The 22,821-nt window shown below is 44.2% G+C and overlaps 1 protein-coding gene across 1 annotated transcript in view; it reads left to right on the forward strand.

The window, feature by feature from the left end:
- Positions 1–22,821, forward strand: part of LOC118373178 (retinoic acid receptor beta-like) — a 328,372-nt gene that overhangs the window by 76,752 nt on the left and 228,799 nt on the right. Inside the window, exon 2 of the mRNA XM_052472230.1 lies at positions 20,560–21,101. Coding sequence (XP_052328190.1) covers positions 20,858–21,101 — 244 coding nt within the window. The 5' untranslated portion in view covers positions 20,560–20,857. The remainder of the gene's footprint in view (positions 1–20,559; positions 21,102–22,821) is intronic.

Here is a 22,821-nt window from a genome sequence, read left to right on the forward strand (position 1 = left end):
CACACAGGTGACAGCACCTTTATGAGTTAGTTGACATGTAATATAGTGAGCATAATGACTGGTATGTATTTCATCCAGGGGTTGAAGACCAGGGTCATTATAATAGGCTAATAAGCTGGTTTTGGTATGAAAATGACAGATAAGGAGGGATAAAAAGCCAAAAATTAGCGAAGAGAATGTAAGCACAGTGTAAAACGCCTGGCAACGCAGGGAAATTGTCACACCCTGATCTGTTTCACCTGTCTTCATGATTGTCTCCACCCCCCTCCAGGTGTTGCCCATCTTCCCCATCATCCCCTGTGTTTTTATACCTGTGTTCTCTGTTTGTCTGTTCCCAGTTCATCTTGTTTGTCAAGTCAACCAGCATTTTTGTTCTCAGCTCCTGCTTTTCTCAGTCTCTCTTTTCTCGCTCTCCTTGTTTTGACCCTTGCCGGTCTTGACTCTGAGCCCGCCTGCATGACCACTCTGCCTGTCCCTGACCCTGAGCCTGCATGACCACTCTGCCTGCTCCTGACCCTGAGCCTGCCTGACTACTCTGCCTGTCCCTGGCCCTGAGCCTGCATGACCACTCTGCCTGCTCCTGACCCTGAGCCTGCCTGACCACTCTGCCTGCCCCTGACCCTGAGCCTGCCTGACCACTCTGCCTGCTCCTGACCCTGAGCCTGCCTGACCACTCTGCTGACCCTGACCCTGAGCCTGCCTGACCACTCTGCCTGCTCCTGACCCTGAGCCTGCCTGACCACTCTGCCTGACCCTGAGCCTGCCTGACCACTCTGCCTGCTCCTGACCCTGAGCCTGCCTGACCACTCTGCTGACCCTGAGCCTGCCGACCTGTACCTGCTGCTGACCCTGAGCCTGCCTGACCACTCTGCCTGCTCCTGACCCTGAGCCTGCCTGACCACTCTGCTGACCCTGAGCCTGCCGACCTGTACCTGCTGCTGACCCTGAGCCTGCCTGACCACTCTGCTGACCCTGAGCCTGCCTGCCGACCTGTACCTTTGCCCCACCTCTGGATTATTAAACCATTGTTAATTCAATGTTGTCTGCATCTGGGTCTTACCTTCATACCTGATAGGAAATAAGCCCCTTTTAGGCTGGAAAAGCAGCGCTGGAAAGACAAGCTATTACAGTTACAACATCAGGCAGTGTTTTCATAAACTTCCTGACACCCGAGTTCTGCCTGCCTGTCCCCTCTGTCACTGCACTTGGAGCCATGACAGGGATAATATTGTTTTATTTCTCTCTCTCTTCAATGCTCCGGATGAAAGAGGGCTTATCTGAAAGTTTTACCCCGGCTCTACACACATACTGTATGTGTGATCGTACACTCACAAACATGCACAAACTTAATGCTTTTTGTCCTCAGGAAATATGTGTGTGTGTGTGCGTGGGTGGGTGGGTGTGCAAATGTGCATGCTGCTTATGTGCATGTGCTTGTGTTTTGAACATACTCCCATCACTGTTACTGGAGAGTGTCTGCTTACAGTAATATGGACCTGGGTAATAGAGGGTAAGTCCCTGTCTGTAACGCTACACTCTTCTGAAGTAGTTATCACAGCCAGCCGTACCTCTGTGATTGTGTCCCGAGGCATTTGTGTGTGTGTGTGTGTGTGTGTGTGTGTGTGTGTGTGTGTGTGTGTGTGTGTGTGTGTGTGTGTGTGTGTGTGTGTGTGTGTGTGTGTGTGTGTGTGTGTGTGTGTGTGTGTGTGTGTGTGTGCACATGTGTATATGTGAGTGTCCTTAGGAGCCAGCTGTCTCAGCTAGTTGGTCACACTTAGTATGATTATGGGGAGATTTAAGTCTCACTCACAAATAGAGAGAGAGAGACAGAGAGAGAGAGAGGTGTGTGTACAGTGTAAATATGCAGTGCACATGTCAAGGACAGTGTGTTTGTGTATCTGTCTGTATTTAAATAGTGCTGTATTATAACATTAACAACTGACACACATCCCCTGAAGCACAGGTTTGTGGATAGGGTTATGCATTGTGCTATGAGATCCTGTTGCTCCCCCAGTCCATTAATCATCCATGCACGACATAAAACACAATCACACCAGTCATGACTAGCAAGTTGAAAAAGTGACCTTATTCATTCATATACTGTAATGGACAGCTGGCTGGAGGGAATAGAGTCCTTGGTCGCGAGATGGATAATGAACCCTACGTGTTTGCAGCACAGTTTGTTTGATTTGGTGTTTGTGCGTGCGGGCTGCGTGTCGTGTGTGTGCGTCTACCATATATTAGTCCATTAAGGGTGTGATCCAGGGCCCTTTAATTTTCCGGCAGGGCTCTGAAATGATGCGTAAATTAATTGGTAATTGATCCCTAGATGATGAATCTAGGATCAATCATTGTCGTCCTGCTGTCGGGGCCAGAGGCTATTTGATTGGTGATGCTGTCGATACCTGTAATGCCATTCACTTCCATTGACCTTTCTCTCCCAGGCTTGTTAGAGGTAGAGAGTAGTGTAGAGCTCTGGTCGTTATGGCTGGGGTCCAGAGTGTATGTGTGTGTTTTTGTGTGTGTTAGAGCTCGCCAACAGGGGACGTTGAGAGCATCACACTCTGCATGTGAGAGCTACCTCAAACTGCTGTTTTCCCCACAATGGTTTGTTTATTATGTTTGTTATATATTCCATTCTATTTATACTTCCTACTCTCTCATTGTTATTGGGTGGCTATGAGGGTAAATGGAGGCAGAAACTACATATCTAAATGAAACCTCATAAATTATTCCTCCACTAAACTTCCCATTGTGCCTTTCTCTCCCTGCCACTCTCTATCTCACTCTCCATCTCTCTCTCTCTCGTTCTCTCTCTCTATCGCTGCCTATATCTTTTTTTTCTCTCTCCCTCTCTCGCTCTTTCTCTCTGTGTTGCAGAACTTTTTGGACAGTTCTGAGATTCTAAGTGTAGTTCTGAGAGTCTAAAAGAACAGAGATTGAATAGTACAATGGAAAGGGAAAGAGTGATAAGTATTGGATCTGCTCTGCTACATGGTAAAATCTACTCCGTAGAGTTGTTTTGCAGTTACCATGGGTTCCACTTCTATCCCCTAGGAGTCATCTTGTCAGATAGGAGTTAAAAGCTTTTTTTCATTCCAAGTAGCTCTCTATTTCCTCCTCCTTTCAGTTTTCAATTTCCAGTCCAGATTGTATGTTTTCTCTGAAAACATTTTAACCAGTATGTTTCTCCTCAGTAATTGCGAATGCTTTACCAAAGTGAAGTAACCAAGCAGAGATAGGCTAGATGCATTAGCACAGGCTTTTTAGGACTATTTCTGTCATCATGAGTGGTCAATTTTACTAGTACTGTGTTGTGTGTAACTACTACCGTAACATGAAATGCAATTACTACTAAATCTCAGGTACTCTAAAAGCATATCACCAAGTCATTGTCTCTCTGACCCCCATTGACGTCTTTAATGCTGTGTACAAACATGTGACAGTATCAATATACCGTACTGTATGTTGCTCTGGAGAAGAAAATCTGCTAAAGGACTACGGTTGCAAAAGGTCAGAAATGTTCCAGTAAAAATCCGCAATCCGCAAAAATCCCCAATTCAATCAACCCTCTGCATGCACAGTGCATTCTTCCATCACATACAGCTGATTCTCAAGATCTTGCTCACTAATGAGATTGTCACACCCTGACCGTAGTTTGCTTTGTATGTTTCTATGTTTTGGTTGGTCAGGGTGTGATCTGAGTGGGCATTCTATATTGGATGTCTTGTTTGTCTATTTCTATGTCTGGCCTGATATGGTTCTCAATCAGAGGCAGGTGTTAGTCATTGTCTCTGATTGGGAACCATATTTAGGTAGCCTGGGTTTCACTGTGTGTTTGTGGGTGATTGTTCCTGTCTCTGTGTTTGCACAGTTCTTGTTTTGTTAGTTATTTCATGTATAGTTCCTTTATTAAAGAACATGAATAACCACCACGCTGCATTTTGGTCCGCCCCTACTTCACCTAAAGAAAACTGTTACAGAGATGCTATGGAGTCCACACTATACACTGTTTGAGCCAAGGACTACATGCGTTCTGGTTGGTTTTGTTTACAATACTGGTTGGGGTGAATATATTTTACATGACATACATGTTTTTTTGTTAACTAGTAAATAGTAGCCTACAGAAAGGTTTGTTTAAATAATTTCTATGTTAACAATTTCTGCTAGTTAGTTTTTGCTACCATGTGGGTTTTAGCCTGCTTGAGCCTGCTAACTGAGGAGTGTTAATTCACCTGTTTCCATACATGGGGTGGCAAGTAGCCTTGTGGTTAGACTGTTGGACTACTAACCGAAAGGTTGCAAGATCTAATCCTCGAACTGACAAGGTAAAAATCTGTTGTTCTGCCCCTGAACAAGGCAGTCAATCCACTAAGCCATCATTGAAAAACTGACTTGCCTAGTTAAATAAAACATGTTTCATTTTAAAAAGTGTATCTTACAGAAGAGTTGTTAAATCTAACTGCTTAAATATTTACCTGTACATGGATTTATATTTTTTTTTACAGGAAAATGCCACTACACTATCTGATGTGTGGAGACATTTCACTGCAGCTAATGTAGAAGGAAAAGCTGTGCACATTTACAAATACTGTGCAAAATCACATGTGAAGAATGCAACAACGATGCAGAATCATCTGGCCAAGTGCATAAAGTTCCCTCAGCGCTCGCAACAAGCAACCTCTGACAAAAGTCCCTCTACTTCTATTCGAGGTGAAAATGATGAATCAGACACCTTATCGATAGCAACAGCTCATGGTCCTCCTGGAATCAGATTTTCTTTTTACTCAATGGAGGAACGTAGTCAGAGGAATGTCTTGCTCGAGCTGTGTATGCAACTGTTTCAGCTCTGATGCTCACAGGCAATGTGTGTTGGAAGAAATTTCTGAATGTTCTTCATCCAGCATACACCCCTCCACCCAGTCATTGTATTTTATTAATCTGTTATTTTAACAGGTAAGTTGACTGAGAACACGTTCTCATTTGCAGCAACGACCTGGTGAATAGTTACAGGGGAGAGGAGGGGGATGAATGAGCCAATTGTAAACTGGGGATTATTAGGTGACCGTGATGGGTTTGAGGGCCAGATTGGGAATTTAGTCAGGACACCGGGGTTAACACCCCTACTCTTACGATAAGTGCCATGGGATCTTTAATGTCCTCAGGGAGTCAGGACACCCATTTAACGTCCCAGCCGAAAGACGGCACCCTACACAGGGCAGTGTCACTGGGGCATTGCCCTGGGGCATTGGGATATTTTTTTGTTTGTTTTTAGACCAGAGGAAAGAGTGCCTCCTACTGGCCCTCCAACACCACTTCCAGCAGCATCTGGTCTCCCATCCAGGAACTGACCAGGACCACACTGCTTAGCTTCAGAAGCAAGTATGTAGGGTGGTATGCTGCTGGCGACATGCTTTATCTACAAATTTGCTGGATGCAGAGTTCAACAGAGTTCAAATGAAGGTCAAGCAAATCATAGAGAAAGCAGACTGCATTGCAATCATATCTGATGGGTGGTTGAATGTTCATGGGCAAGGAATAATTAACTACATAATCTCCACCCCTCAACCAGTATTCTACAAGAGCACAGATACAAGGGACAACAGACACACCGGTCTCTACATTGCAGATGAGCTGAAGGCAGTCATCAATGACCTTGGTCCACAGAAGGTATTTGCACTGGTGACAGACAATGCTGTGAACATGAAGGCTGCTTGGTCTAAAGTGGAGGAGTCCTACCCTCACATCACACCCGTTGGCTGTGCTGCTCATGCATTGAATCTGCTCCTCAAGGACATCATGGCACTGAAAACAATGGATACAATCTACAAGAGTGCCAAGGAAATGTTTAGCTTTGTGAAGGGTCATCAAGTTATATTAGCAATCTACCTCACCAAGCAAAGTGAGAAGAATAAGAGCCCCACATTGAAGCTACCCAGAAACACCTGTTGGGCTGGTGTTGTCATCATGTTTGATAGTCTCCTGGAGGGGAAGGACTCTCCAAGAAATGGCCATATCACAATCTGCCGATATGGACAGTCCCATCAAGAGGATCCTCCTGGATGATGTATTTTGGGAGAGAGTGGCAAGCAGCCTGAAACTCCTGAAACCTATAGCAGTAGCCATTTCATGGATTGAAGGAGACAATGCCATCCTGTCTGATGTTCAGACTCTGCTTGCAGATGTAAGAGAAGAAATCTGTACTGCCCTGCCCACTTCACTGTTGCTCCAAGCAGAGGAAACTACACTTCTGAAATACATCAAAAAGCGTAAAGACTTCTGCCTGAAGCCCTTACACGACGCAGCTTAGATGTTGGACCCCAAGTATGCTGACAAGAGCACCCTGTCTCGTGCAGAGATCAACAAGGCCTATGGTGTCATCACTACCGTGTCTCGCCACCTTGGCCTGGATAAGGGCAAGGTTCTTGTCAGTCTGGTGAAGTACACTTCCAAGCAAGGGCTTTGGGATGGAGATGCAATGTGGCAGTCGTGCCAACATATCTCATCAGCCACCTGGTGGAAGGTATTTTGTGGATCTGAGGCTCTTACCCCTGTTGCCTCCATCATCCTCCAAATCCCACCTACATCAGCCACCTCAGAGAGCAACTGGTCTTTGTTTGGGAACACACACACCAAAGCATGCAACAGGCTGACCAATACAAGGGTTGAAGAAGTCGTGGCCATCCGGGCAGATGTGAAGCTTTTTGAGCCTGACAACGAGCCATCCTCAACAAGGTTGGGAAGTGACAGTGAAGATGAGGCCTCAGAGTCTAATGTTCAAGAGGTGGACATTGAGGTCTTGGGAGAAGACTGGGGCCTGAGAGGAAGACAACCAAAGCTTTAGACTATCATATTACAGATGTATGTTGAAAATGTTTTTGGGAGATGCGATGGATCATTGGGGATCATTCAATATGCACTTTCTTTTGTTGTTCAGTAAAATCATCCCATCATGTGAAGAGTCAACTCATTTAATTAATGTTCAATTCGTAACTAAAATGTTTGTTTATTTCTATTGGAAGGATTTAATCATTTGCGATTATGTCTACTTATGATAAGGTAAAATATTTATGTTTCTGTCTCCATATGATATGGTAAATATATCCAATGCAAAAAACATCTACATTTAAATGGTATTAATTTTAATGTGCATATATTTCCATTAATTCCCATACATTCCCATTAATTCCCACGGAAAGTTTCCACCTCTGAATATTCCCCAAAATCTGCAACCCTATAAAGGACTGAAATGTAATAGCAATTAAGTATCCAGCTATATGGACATTCAAAGTTCATTAGAGAGTAATTAATGAACAGAGTCAGCAGTAACCAACAGAGAACAACAGAGAGCACTAGTCTACCTGGGGTGGCAGGTACTCTAGTGGATGGCAGGTAGCCTAGTGGTCAGAGAGTTGGGCCAGAACCCAAAGGTTGCTAGATCAAATCCCTGAGCTGACAAGGTAAAAATCTGTTGTTCTGACCCTAAACATGGCAGTTAACACACTGTCCCTAGACTGTCATTGTAAATAAGAAGTTATTCTTAACTAACTTGCCTAGTTAAATCAATAAAAACAAGACCTTCAGTAAAACCAATCTTCAATTATAATCATTAAATTGTATATGATACAAAAGCAGTGAATGTTCTACAATGCTCGTTGTAACTTGACTTGAGTACGAATAACATTGTTTTTAATTTTTCACCATGTAAAGAACATTGTAGAATGTTATCTGCTGTTGTATTCATATTGTGTTGATGACCCATTTAAGATAATAGGTTGTCTGAGTGAACATTACCATGAAAATGTGACAATGTTATTTATTTGCTTCAAAAACACAGTTGTTGAGAAAAGAAAAAACATCTAATTCAGGTCTATGAATGTTGAAATTGAGAAATAAAACCTTGAAACCTTTTTAGAAGCTGTATCAGAGAGGCCCCCAGGGGAGAGAGCAGCTTCGTGAACCAGACTGACTGATAAGCAGCTCAATGACTAGGAACTGTCTCTTATCTTATCCTCTCTCTCTCTCTCGCTCTCTCACTCTCTCGCTCTCTCGCTCTCTCGCTCTCTTCAACCTGATATTGAGAGTGTCAATGATTCCCCTCCTTACCATTGCCAGGGGCCATGAAGTAGCGGCAGCTGCAGCATCAAACCTCTTAGGATTTTCTACATATTCTGCATTTTCCCCTCCAGCCCTCCAACCTCATATCTCTGCTCTCTCACATGTAATGGCGATGGAGTAAAACAAATATGACAATATTGATGTTATTTCAACAAAGCTCATTGGAGCAGACATGTCTCCTCACAGGCATCTGCTAGCTCTTTCTCTCTCTCTCTCTCTCTCTCTCTCTCTCTCTCTCTCTCTCTCTCTCTCCACATACTTTTGTGTGTGTGTGTATGTATATATGTATGTGTGTGTATATATATCTATATATATATATATATATATATATATATATATATATATATATATATATATATATATATATAGCGAGAGAGAATTTAAAAATAATAATATATATATATATATACAAAAGTATGTATTTTTTTGGACACTCCTTCAAATTAGTGGATTCGGCTATTACAGCCACTGACAGGAGCACACAGCATTGGCAGTAGATTGGCCTTAACTCAGTGACTTTCAATGTGGCACCGTCATAGGATGACACCTTTCCAACAAGTCAGTTTGTTTCTGCCCTGCTAGAGCTGCCCCGGTCAACTGTAAATGCTGTTAGTTTGTTTCTGCCCTGCTAGAGCTGCCCCGGTCAACTGTAAATGCTGTTAGTTTGTTTCTGCCCTGCTAGAGCTGCCCCGGTCAACTGTAAATGCTGTTAGTTTGTTTCTGCCCTGCTAGAGCTGCCCCGGTCAACTGTAAATGCTGTTAGTTTGTTTCTGCCCTGCTAGAGCTGCCCCGGTCAACTGTAAATGCTGTTAGTTTGTTTCTGCCCTGCTAGAGCTGCCCCGGTCAACTGTAAATGCTGTTAGTTTGTTTCTGTCCTGCTAGAGCTGCCCCGGTCAACTGTAAATGCTGTTATTTTGAAGTGGAAACGTCAAGGATCAACAAAGGCTCAGTCTCAAAGTGGTAGGCCCCACAAGCTCACAGAATGGGACTGCAGAGTGCTGAAGGGCATAAAAATCATCTCAACCAATGTTCCCTCTTTTCTTTTTGGGCACTGAGCAAATTTCAGGTCTGCTGAGTGCAAACTTGAATGTTGAGAAAATTCTGTTCAAACGTTTTAACAGTTGCCAAGTATCATATCTTTGTACTCCCTGACAAAGGCCATACAGCCGAAATGCGTTAGAGTTTTTAAACTTGGTTTCCATTGAACATGCTATACAAATAAAGGCATTCTAATTCATATTATGAAGAGTGCCTTGGTCCTCCTTTCTTTTTGAAGGCTACTGTGGCTATTTGATCATAATGTAGGCCTACCATAGTGGCATACCATCTAAAACAATGGAGAAAATGCATCCAATGAACATTTTAACATATAAATAGCTGTTCTATCATTCAGCCTACAACATCAGCCAATGTGTGGTGTTCAATGTAGGCCTACATTCCATAAAAAACATACAGGGCTTGACATGAACTTGTTTATCCACTTGTCCTTCAGACAAGGAGGTAACTGGAAATGTTGCTGTGTTGTTTGATGCAAGAAATAACTTTACAAAATAAAATGCATTATTATTCCCAAACCATTATTACATTGAATCAGACAAATTATGCTACCCTCTGCCTATTGGCTACTTGGCTTATTCAAGCCTGTCTCAAAATACAACACTGCCTCTTTCAGACAAAAAAAGCTCCTTACTTGACTTGTTTTTCAAAGAGCTTTTCAAAGATGTCTAGAAATGTACATATTTTGTGCTCTTGTAGTAAGCAATCACTCCCCGTTTGCTGACTACAAATGATCTATAACTGGGCTAGTAACTCTAAACTATCAAATATGAACAACATGTGCACACGTAGCTACATGCAGCTTTCTGTTTGTTCTGAAAACAAGTGCATCTACTCACGACCTCTCATGCTGTAAACACTGTCCAGTTCAAAGTAAATGGCACAGATCCATATATGGCAATAGTCTATTTGCATATAGGCCTACTGCAGCTCTGATTGTTTATGCCGCGCCGGTCTGTGTAGATTACGGGCAGAGTAGTGCATGTCATTGCATAGTTCATTTTGTTTTGGTAAGTTTTTCTTTTCTTAGTCAACCTTGTGTTCTTTTTCTTTGTGTTCTTGACCGTAGCCCTGTTTCTTTGTGTTCTGGAACGTAGCCCTGTTTCTTTGTGTTCTGGAACGTAGCCCTGTTTCTTTGTGTTCTGGAACGTAGCCCTGTTTCTTTGTGTTCTGGAACGTAGCCCTGTTTCTTTGTGTTCTGGAACGTAGCCCTGTTTCTTTGTGTTCTGGAACGTAGCCCTGTTTCTTTGTGTTCTGGAACGTAGCCCTGTTTCTTTGTGTTCTGGAACGTAAGCCCTGTTTCTTTGTGTTCTTGACCGTAGCCCTGTTTCTTTGTGTTCTGGAACGTAGCCCTGTTTCTTTGTGTTCTGGAACGTAGCCCTGTTTCTTTGTGTTCTGGAACGTAGCCCTGTTTCTTTGTGTTCTGGCACGTAGCCCTGTTTCTTTGTGTTCTGGAACGTAGCCCTGTTTCTTTGTGTTCTGGAACGTAGCCCTGTTTCTTTGTGTTCTGGAACGTAAGCCCTGTTTCTTTGTGTTCTTGACCGTAGCCCTGTTTCTTTGTGTTCTGGAACGTAGCCCTGTTTCTTTGTGTTCTGGAACGTAGCCCTGTTTCTTTGTGTTCTGGAACGTAGCCCTGTTTCTTTGTGTTCTGGAACGTAGCCCTGTTTCTTTGTGTTCTGGAACGTAGCCCTGTTTCTTTGTGTTCTGGAACGTAAGCCCTGTTTCTTTGTGTTCTGGAACGAAGCCCTGTCTTTCATTTTTGATAATTGATTTCACCTGTGTTCGTTTCTCACCTGGTCTCATCAGCTCCCTATTTTGTTCAGTTCTTTCTGTTTGTATGGTTGTGAGATATTGTTTGTTTTTGACTGCCTACCTGTGTTTGACCATTGCCTGCAAGTGACCACGATTCCTGCCTTCTGCGAAGGCTTAATAAACATCTGCTGCACTCTGCGTGTGAATCTACACCTTTTCTCATTACAGATGGTGCCTGCCTCTGATGGTCAGTCTCAGCGGAGGGAGGGAGAGAGCAGCAGACTGAGGATCTGCCTCTCAACATCCCTCCGCTCTTTCTTTCCTCCAATGACACTGACCAAAAAGTGACACCGTCCTCGCATCACAATATTTCTGCCTCATGCACAAATTCATGTTCCTCCTATGAACAGAGAAAGTGAAATATTTCTCAATATAAAAAAGACCCAAGCCGCTAATAATAACAACAGCACAAGCCTATAGATACACTTTCTTATTCATTCATAACTGCTGCAGTGCTTGTTGTAGCGCTGAGTGGAAATAGAAAGAACACGCATTTTATGTCTTATAAAAGTATTGAATACAACGTGTTGACAGTGCTGTATTCGTTGACAGTCTCTCTCTAGTCATGGTTTTAAATGTTTTTGTAAGAAATCTCCTCGTCGTCTGATGAAGAGTAGTCAAGATCGGACCAAAATGCAGCATGGTACGTGTCCATGTTAATATTTATTTGAACTCAGAACACTAAGACAAAATAACAACAATAGACCAACACGAAACAGTTCTGTCTGGTGCAGAGACAGAGACAGAAAACATAGAATGCCCACCCCAACTCACGCCTTGACCAAACTAAAACAGAGACATAAAAAAGGAACTACGGTCAGGACGTGACAGTTTTGAAATCTCACAGTATTAACTTTGCTGTAGCTTTCTTTTACGCCTGCTACGTTACTGCAGACACAGTAATCTGAGCCATCTGATTGGCCAGCGGTTGGCCTATAGTGCTCTTGAATTACTTAGGAACATTGGTCGCAACTCAGCAATCATCTAATTGGTATTTGCAGCTAGAAGCTAATGATCCTCTGTGGCCAAATCATTCTTTCTGGTGAAGTAGCCTATTTTGAATGATTTTTGTACATTTTTGACATTTCTGTACAGACAGAGGAGTAAGCTAATTAGGCTATATAATTTGTACAATTTAATTAAATTTACTTTAGGGAAAGCTTAGCATCCCCTAGCCTTATGGACACACCGCCTATGCCTTTTAAAGTGGCATAAACACAACAGAGTCATGATGTTTTCATCTGATTGTCAAACAATCACTTAACAAAGGCGCTCCTGTAGACTACTGGTACACATTCGTTCACTCACAAAATAATGTCAGTATCCAAACCCCGACAGTGCACTGTCCAGCCGCAATTTGACGAATGGAAAGAGACAGCTGTTATAAAACACCATGTGTACTGTAATGACGTTCTGTGATTGTCGTTAGGCCTGCACTTGTAGCCTGAATTGATGCGTCCACTGTTTCCCACACGCGCCTCGCTCTTATCTCAGTCTTGTCTGCGAGCATCTAGTCCACTCATCTCAGACTTTGATAAAATGTAAGTGTTCTCCTCAAACCACGTACTGCCGCTGTGTATTTGACAACAGATTATGCCTGTAAAATATACTGCCTCAGCTGAAAGGAGCATGCTAGGTTTATTTCATTACAGGCCTAACCCGCTAACCTGTTTGTGTGTTTGTTTGTGTGTGAGTGTGTATGTGTGTAACATTAATCTAACATGAAAAATGCCACAAAGGGACCTGCTGGAATCTCTCTCGCTCTCTCTCTCTCTCTCTCTCTCTCTCTCTCTCTCTCTCTCTCTCTCTCTCTCTCTCTCTCTCTCTCTCTCTCTCTCTCTCTCTCTCTCTCTCTCTCTCTCCTTTTCCCAACCCCCTCTCTCTCTCTCTCTCTCTCTCTCTCTCTCTCTCTCTCTCTCTCTCTTTCCTTTTCCCAACCCTCTCTCTCCCTCCCTCTCTCTCTGTCCATCCCCCTCCTCTCTCTCTCTTTCTCCTATCCCTCCATCCTTCCCTCTCTCCCTCTCTCTCTCTCTCCCTTTCCTCCATCCCTCTCTCTTTTCTACTTCTCTCCGACAAGTGCAGGCCAGGCAGTAAGACTACGAGGGGACATTATCAGTCCGCCAGGTCGTTCATTATGAAGTGTTGTTCTACATTACTTTAACAGTACCCTTACTGTAGATTAGTGTTTTATGACCGCCATTATCCTGCAGCAGTTTGTAACTCTGTTAAAGAGGATTTAGCACTAGGGCTTGATGGCGCCTCCACCTCATCTCCGCTCCTCCCAACTTGTTTCCTATAGTACTCCTCATCCAGAGGGAGACAGACTGGGGAGGAGAGAGACAGACTGGGGAGGTGGGAGAAAGACTGGGGAGGTGGGAGAAAGACTGGGGAGGTGGGAGACAGACTGGGGAGGTGGGAGACAGACTGGGGAGGTGGGAGAAAGACTGGGGAGGTGGGAGACAGACTGGGGAGGTGGGAGAAAGACTGGGGAGGTGGGAGACAGACTGGGGAGGAGGGAGACAGACTGGGGAGGAGGGAGACAGACTGGGGAGGAGGGAGACAGACTGGGGAGGAAGGAGAGAGACTGGGGGGAAGGAGAGAGACTGGGGGGAGAGAGAGAGCAGGGGAAAGGCAGCCTGCAGCCTCAGGACCAGGGTTTTGGGCTGGAAATTAGAGGTTTTAATGGACTAAATATCAACATTATTTTGATGTTTTTTTCTTGTCCCTTGCCTGTTTAAAAAATAAGTTATTATTCATCTTACCATCTACTCATAGAATGTGTGCACTGGAAAGTTCTGTACAAACATTGTCTGATGTTTTTACATTTAGTTTGAATGAAAAGGTACTCGAAGGTTCACACGATCGATACTCAACGCTAAATGAATTAGGAGGATATAAAAAGATGAGAGAAACTGTATCACAATTCCAGTGGGTCAGAAGTTTACATACACTAAGTTGACTGCCTTTAAACAGCTTGGAAAATTCCAGAAAATGATGTCATGGCTTTAGAAGCTTCTGATAGGCTAATTGACATCATTTGAGTCAATTGGAGGTGTAGACCTGGATAACACTCGCCAGCCCAGCTTCCCTGCCCATCCACCGCTGCCCCCTGGACACTTTTCTCTTGGCTACATAGCTGACGCACGCTGGACTGTCCATTAATCACGGTACTCCTTTCTGCTTGTTTGTTTATCTGTCGGCCCAGTTGCCTAGTCAACGCCATTTTACCTGCTGTTTGTTGTGCTAGCTGATTAGCCTCGCCTACTGTTTTTAGCTAGCTTTCCCAATTCAACACCTGTGATTACTGTATGCCTCGCTGTATGTCTCTCTCAAATGTCAATATGCCTTGTATACTGTTGTTCAGGTTAGTTATCATTGTTTTAGTTCACAATGGAGCCCCTAGATCCACTCTGCATACCCCTGTTACCTCCTTTGTCCCACCTCCCACACATGCGGTGACCTCACCCATTACAACCAGCATGTCCAGAGATACAACCTCTCTCATCATCACCCAGTGCCTGGGCTTACCTCCGCTGTACCCGCACCCCACCATACCCCTGTCTGCGCATTATGCCCTGAATATATTCTACCATGCCCAGAAACCTGCTCCTCTTATCCTCTGCCCCCAACGCTCTAGGCGACCAGTTTTGATAGCCTTTAGCCGCACCCTCATACTACTCCTTCTCTGTTCAAGGGTGATGTGGAGGTAAACCCAGGCCCGGCATGTCCCCAGGTACCCTCATTTGTTGACTTCTGTGATCGAAAAAGCCTTGGTTTTATGCATGTCAACATCAGAAGCCTCCTCCCTAAGTTTGTTTTACTCACTGCTTTAGCACACTCTGCTAACCCTGATGTCCTTGCCGTGTCTGAATCCTGGCTCAGGAAGGCCACCAAAAATTCAGAGATTTCCATACCCAACTATAACATCATCCGTCAAGATAGAACTGCCAAAGGGGGCGGAGTTGCAGTCTACTGCAGAGATAGCCTGCAAAGTAATGTCATACTTTCCAGGTCCATACCCAAATAGTTTGAACTACTAATTTTGAAAATTACTCTCTCCAGAAACAAGTCTCTCACTGTTGCCGCCTGCTACCGACCACCCTCAGCTCCCAGCTGTGCCCTGGACACCATTTGTGAATTGATCGCCCCCCATCTAGCTTCAGAGTTTGTTCTGTTAGGTGACCTAAACTGGGATATGCGTAACACCCCGGCAGTCCTACAATCTAAGCTAGATGCCCTCAATCTCACTCAAATCATCAAGGAACCCACCAGGTACAACCCTAACTCTGTAAACAAGGGCACCCTCATAGACGTCGTCCTGACCAACTGGCCCTCCAAATATACCTCCGCTGTCTTCAACCAGGATCTCAGCGATCACTGCCTCATTGCCTGTATCCGCCACGGAGCCGCAGTCAAACGACCACCCCTCATCACTGTCAAACGCTCCCTAAAACACTTCTATGAGCAGGCCTTACAGGTCACTGACCATCTCGAATCCCACCGTACCTTCTCCGCTGTGCAATCTGGTTTCCGAGCCGGTCACGGGTGCACCTCAGCCACACTCAAGGTACTAAACGATATCATAACCGCCATCGATAAAAGACAGTACTGTGCAGCCGTCTTCATCGACCTCGCCAAGGCTTTCGACTCTGTCAATCACCATATTCTTATCGGCAGACTCCACAGCCTCGGTTTTTCGGATGACTGCCTTGCCTGGTTCACCAATTACTTTGCAGACAGAGTTCAGTGTGTCAAATCGGAGGGCATGCTGTCCGGTCCTCTGGCAGTCTCTATGGGGGTGCCACAGGGTTCAATTCTCGGGCCGACTCTTTTCTCTGTATATATCAATGATGTTGCTCTTGCTGCGGGCGATTCCCTGATCCACCTCTACGCAGACGACACCATTCTATATACTTTTGGCCCGTCATTGGACACTGTGCTATCTAACCTCCAAACGAGCTTCAATGCCATACAGCACTCCTTCCGTGGCCTCCAACTGCTCTTAAACGCGAGTAAAACCAAATGCATGCTTTTCAACCGATCGCTGCCTGCACCCGCATGCCCGACTAGCATCACCACCCTGGATGGTTCCGACCTTGAATATGTGGACATCTATAAGTACCTAGGTGTCTGGCTAGACTGCAAACTCTCCTTCCAGACTCACATCAAACATCTCCAATCGAAAATCAAATCAAGTCGGCTTTCTATTCCGCAACAAAGCCTCCTTCACTCACGCTGCCAAGCTTACCCTAGTAAAACTGACTATCCTACCGATCCTCGACTTCGGCGATGTCATCTACAAAATGGCTTCCAACACTCTACTCAGCAAACTGGATGCAGTCTATCACAGTGCCATCCGTTTTGTCACTAAAGCACCTTATACCACCCACCACTGCGACTTGTATGCTCTAGTCGGCTGGCCCTCACTACATATTCGTCGCCAGACCCACTGGCTCCAGGTCATCTACAAGTCCATGCTAGGTAAAGCTCCGCCTTATCTCAGTTCACTGGTCACGATGGCAACTCCCATCCGTAGCACGCGCTCCAGCAGGTGTATCTCACTGATCATCCCTAAAGCCAACACCTCATTTGGCCGCCTTTCGTTCCAGTACTCTGCTGCCTGTGACTGGAACGAATTGCAAAATCGCTGAAGTTGGAGACTTTTATCTCCCTCACCAACTTCAAACATCAGCTATCCGAGCAGCTAACCGATCGCTGCAGCTATACATAGTCTATAGGTAAATAGCCCACCCATTTTCACCTACCTCATTCCCATATTGTTTCTATACTGTTTTTTTATTTATTTACTTTTCTGCTCTTTTGCACACCAATATCTCTACCTGTACATGACCATCTGATCATTTATCACTCCAGTGTTAATCTGCAAAATTGTATTATTCGCCTACCTCCTCATGCCTTTTGCACACATTGTACATAGACTGCCCATTTTTTCTACTGTGTTATTGACTTGTTAATTGTTTCCTCCATGTGTAACTCTGTGTTGTCTGTTCACACTGCTATGCTTTATCTTGGCCAGGTCGCAGTTGCAAATGAGAACTTGTTCTCAACTAGCCTACCTGGTTAAATAAAGGTGAAATAAAATAAAAATAAATAAAAAGCTGTGGATGCATTTCAAGGCCTACCTTCAAACTCAGTGCCTCTTTGCTAGACATCATGGGGAAATCAAATGAAATCAGCCAATGCCTCAGATAAAAATGGTAGACCTCCACAAGTGTGGTTCATCCTTGGGAGCAATTTCCAAATGCCTGAAGGTACCACATTCATCTGTACAAACAATAGTACGCAAGTATAAACACCATGGGACTACACAGTATTCGCTCAGGAAGGAGACACATTCTGTCTCCTAGAGATGAACGTACTTTGGTGAGAAAGTGCAAATCAATCCCAGAAGAACAGCTAAGGACCTTGTGAAGATGCTGGAGGAAACAGGAACAAAAGTATCTATATCCACAGTAAAATAAGTCCTATATCGACATAACATGAAAGGCTGCTCAGCAAGGAATGAGCCACTGCTCCAAAACCACCATTAAAAAAAGCCAGACTATGGTTTGCAACTACACATGGGGACAAAGATCGTACTTTTTGGAGAAATGTCCTCTGGTTTGATGAAACAAAAATAGAACTGTTTGGCCAAAAAGGAGGGAGGCTTGCAAGCTTAAGAACACCATCCCAACCGTGAAGCACGGGGGTGGCAGCATCATGTTGTGGGGTTCTTTGCTGCAGGAGTGACGGGTGCACTTCACAAAATAAATGGCATCATGAGGGAGGAAAATGATGTGGATATATTGAAGCAACATCTCAAGACATCACTCTGGAAGTTCAATCTTGGTCTCAAATGGGTCTTCCAAATGGACAATGACCCCAAGCATATTTCCAAAGTTGTGGCAAAATGGCTTAAGGACAACAAAGTTAAGGTATTGGAGTGGCCATCACAAAGCCCTGACCTCAATCCTATCGAAGATTTGTGGGCAGAACTGAAAAAGTGTGTGCGAGCAAGGAGGCCTACAAACCTGACTCAGTTACACCAGCTCTGTCAGGAGGAATGGGCCAAAATTCACCCAACTTATTGTGGGAAGCTTGTGGGAGGCTACCCAAAACATTTGACCCAAGTTAAAAAATGTAATGGCATTGCTACCAAGTACTAATTGAGTATATTTAAAACTTCTGACCCACTGGGAATGTGATGAAAGAAAATAAAAGCTGAAATAAATCATTCTCTACTATTATTCTGACATTTCACATTCTTAAAGTAAAGTGGTGATCCTAACTGACCTAAGACAGGACATTTTTACTAGGATTAAATGTCAGGAATTGTGAAACTGATTTTGAATGTATTTGGCTAAGGTGTATGTTAACTTCCCCCTTCAACTGTACATGCGTATGAGGAGTGTGGGTTGACCCATTAACATTGGTTTGAGAGAACATACATTTTCTTTCACTAAAATCTCAGCTATATCCTTTCAAATGTAAGCAGAACTACAAGTGGTTGAGAGAAATGGGAGGATGAAATGTAGAGAAACCGAAAAGCGGAAGTATATGCGTATGAGGGTCCATTAATATTGGTTGGAGAGAACGTTAGGGAGAGGATTTTTTTGTTGTTGCTCTGTGTTAATTCCACTGCATTGGTTGTTATTGAACAGAAAAATAAGTCATACTATTCAATCTTAGCCTATTGGATGTACAGTATTATATCGTTTTTTTCTAGGGCCCATAGGCATTTTGTCCAAGTAAGTACAGTGCCTTGCGAAAGTATTCGGCCCCCTTGAACTTTGCAACCTTTTGCCACATTTCAGGCTTCAAACATAAAGATATAAAACTGTATTTTTTTGTGAAGAATCAACAACAAGTGGGACACAATCATGAAGTGGAACGACATTTATTGGATATTTCAAACTTTTTTAACAAATCAAAAACTGAAAAATTGGGCGTGCAAAATTATTCAGCCCCTTTACTTTCAGTGCAGCAAACTCTCTCCAGAAGTTCAGTGAGGATCTCTGAATGATCCAATGTTGACCTAAATGACTAATGATGATAAATACAATCCACCTGTGTGTAATCAAGTCTCCGTATAAATGCACCTGCACTGTGATAGTCTCAGAGGTCCGTTAAAAGCGCAGAGAGCATCATGAAGAACAAGGAACACACCAGGCAGGTCCGAGATACTGTTGTGAAGAAGTTTAAAGCCGGATTTGGATACAAAGAGATTTCCCAAGCTTTAAACATCCCAAGGAGCACTGTGCAAGCGATAATATTGAAATGGAAGGAGTATCAGACCACTGCAAATCTACCAAGACCTGGCCGTCCCTCTAAACTTTCAGCTCATACAAGGAGAAAACTGATCAGATGCAGCCAAGAGGCCCATGATCACTCTGGATGAACTGCAGAGATCTACAGCTGAGGTGGGAGACTCTGTCCATAGGACAACAATCAGTCGTATATTGCACAAATCTGGCCTTTATGGAAGAGTGGCAAGAAGAAAGCCATTTCTTAAAGATATCCATAAAAAGTGTTGTTTAAAGTTTGCCACAAGCCACCTGGGAGACACACCAACATGTGGAAGAAGGTGCTCTGGTCAGATGAAACCAACATTGAACATTTTGGCAACAATGCAAAACGTTATGTTTGGCGTAAAAGCAACACAGCTCATCACCCTGAACACACCATCCCCACTGTCAAACATGGTGGTGGCAGCATCATGGTTTGGGCCTGCTTTTCTTCAGCAGGGACAGGGAAGATGGTTAAAATTGATGGGAAGATGGATGGAGCCAAATACAGGACCATTCTGGAAGAGAACCTGATGAAGTCTGCAAAAGACCTGAGACTGGGACGGAGATTTGTCTTCCAACAAGACAATGATCCAAAATATAAAGCAAAATCTACAATGGAATGGTTCAAAAATAAACATATCCAGGTGTTAGAATGGCCAAGTCAAAGTCCAGACCTGAATCCAATTGAGAATCTGTGGAAAGAATTGAAAACTGCTGTTCACAAATGCTCTCCATCCAACCTCACTGAGCTCGAGCTGTTTTGCAAGGAGGAATGGGAAAACATTTCAGTCTCTCGATGTGCAAAACTGATAGAGACATACCCCAAGTGACTTACAGCTGTAATCGCAGCAAAAGGTGGCGCTACAAAGTATTAACTTAAGGAGGCTGAATAATTTTGCACGCCCAATTTTTCAGTTTTTGATTTGTTAAAAAAGTTTGAAATATCCAATAAATGTCGTTCCACTTCATGATTGTGTCCCACTTGTTGTTGATTCTTCACAAAAAAATACAGTTTTATATCTTTATGTTTGAAGCCTGAAATGTGGCAAAAGGTCGCAAAGTTCAAGGGGGCCGAATACTTTCGCAAGGCACTGTATAACGCGTACACTGAGTGCACCTGCTTTACAAACGTTTCAGTAGGAGTTGGATTCAATCAGTGCCATATGTACACCATAAGAGATTTTGCAGAAGAATAGTAATTTTCTAAACGTGTTGTGTTTTCTACTCTGACTGCATTTTCTGTTACCTCTAACAGTTTTCCATCATTTGTGTGTCTCTATTCCAGATCCTTGGTGGATTAATGGTTAAACGGCCTGGACTGTGAATGAACCAGACGTGTGTCTCTAGTCTCCATCATCATCCAGAATGCATCGTAGGAGGACCATGAAGGGGCTCGCCCCACAGACCCCATCCCAGGAACAGTAACCTCCGTCTGGGTCCCACCCCACCCGGATGGCCTCCCAACCCCCCTGTGAGGCAGCTCGCCCCCGCCCAGCAGAGGAGCAGCCGAGGCTCTTCACCCCCATCTCTCCCCTCGCTTCAGCCGTAGCTCCAGCCCTCGCTCTGCTCTGTCCATCTCTGGAATGAAGACAGCCAGTAGGGCCAGGCCCCGCTCCCCTAGCCCCCGGCCCCGACCACCACGCTCCCCCAGCCCTGGCCCTCAGCTCGTCCAGATGAGACGCTACAGGCCTGGGGTTGGGGTGTACCCCTTCCTGTTCCCCTCGGTCATCAGCGCTCTGCCGCTGGCTAACCGGTCGGGTTCTCCCCCCGCTCCGAGGCCGCTGGTCCAGCAGGCCTCCAGCAGCGTTAATACTCCATCGCCTGCAGGTGAGTCCTGTCTGCAGACTGCAGCGCAGGGTCCTGTCCGGTTTGGGGCTTTCAGTTAAGAAGCAGCCACTTAAGTGGAATGATTTGAGGTAGTTTAGATAGTTTAGTTGATTAAGTAGCCCCATATGCAAGCCCTCCTCAGCTTCTTCTAAATTATACAGCAGTCTATTTTTCTGAATTCACTGGTTAACTAAAACACCCAGGGAGTCAGTCAGCTGTTCTGAGGTAGGAGTTGAACGAGAAGAGAGAGTAGAGGAAATCAGGCAGACTGATAAACATATCAGCAAGTAGATTATTAAGCAATAAGGCCCGAGGGGGTGTGGTATATTGCTAATATACCATGGCTAAGCACTGTTCTTATGCACAATGTTACGTGGAGTGCCTGGACATAGCCCTTAGCCGTGGTATATTGGCAATATATCACAAACCCCCGGGGTGCCTTATTGCTACTATAAACTGTTTACCAACGTAATTAGAGCGGTAAAAATACATGTTTTGTCATAGCAATGATACGGTCTGATATACCACGGCTGTCAGCCAATCAGCATTCAGGGCTCGAACCACCCAGTTTATAATTCTGATTTAGACGCAGAGCCGTAGAGCAGCAGATTATATTCACACTGTAATTGGCCCCTAGTGTCTCTCTGCACCACACCGATGAGACACACTGTGTGTGTGTGTGTGTGTGTGTGTGTGTGTGTGTGTGTGTGTGTGTGTGTCAAAATATCACAGCTGCAGGGACATTTTGACAGTCAGTTTCCTTGCATTGTGTTCCCCACCTTTGTGCCACTGTTTCCTAAACCTTCTCCTCCACTCTGATCCTCTGAACCCACAACCCTGCTCCAACATTGAAAACATCTGGCAGCTCCAGCAGCACCACCCCAGGGGGAAGCTCACTCTGCAAACCCAGAGAGGAGGCACTCTGAGGCAGCCTGAGCCCGCTCCTTTCTCCCTCTGGGGTGTGGAGCTCCAGTGAGCTCGGACTGTAGTGTAAATAATAATAACAGCATGGGAATGTCATGTCACTGCAATTATTTGGAGTTCATTCTCCATCAACACTCTTACACGAATTATTGATTTTCTATGGTTCAAAAGCATATTTTGAAAATCTGAGATGACAGTGTTGTTAAGAAAAGGCTAAGCTTGAGAATAGGCATATTTATTTCATTTCATTTGCGATTTTCAGAAATCGTTAACGTTGCGTTATGGTAATGAGCTTGAGCAGTAGTCACGATCCCGGATCCGGGATGGGGAGTCATAAGAGGTTCTCTCCATCTCTCACTCTCCCTCTCTCACTTTTTCTTTATTTCTCTCTCTCCCTCTCCCTTTCCATCTTTCTCTCTTTCTCAGTAGCTACATGTTCTGTTTGTCAATCTGTTCATACTGTTACATTTCTGCTTTTTAGACAACTGTTTATTCTCTGTATCTGTATTCAAATCTAATGGTCACCTGTGCAGAACTTGATAATGAAATCCTCAAAATGAAATATACAGAAATGATTGACAGCAGCATTATGTTATTTACATGGACAGCAAGTTAGGAGATGTAGGCCTGTATGAAATTCATATAACATTCAAAGGTAAAGTCAATGGTCAGACAAAGTTGAGATGAAGAATGGGGCAACAACAAACATCAAACCATGAAACATAAAGGACGTAACAGATTAAACAGCTCTAACTCTGGAGTCTTCCTTTATGTCAGTGATTGAAGCTCAAACCTT

Source organism: Oncorhynchus keta, chromosome 20, assembly GCF_023373465.1.
Source record: "Oncorhynchus keta strain PuntledgeMale-10-30-2019 chromosome 20, Oket_V2, whole genome shotgun sequence".
NCBI lineage: Eukaryota > Metazoa > Chordata > Actinopteri > Salmoniformes > Salmonidae > Oncorhynchus > Oncorhynchus keta.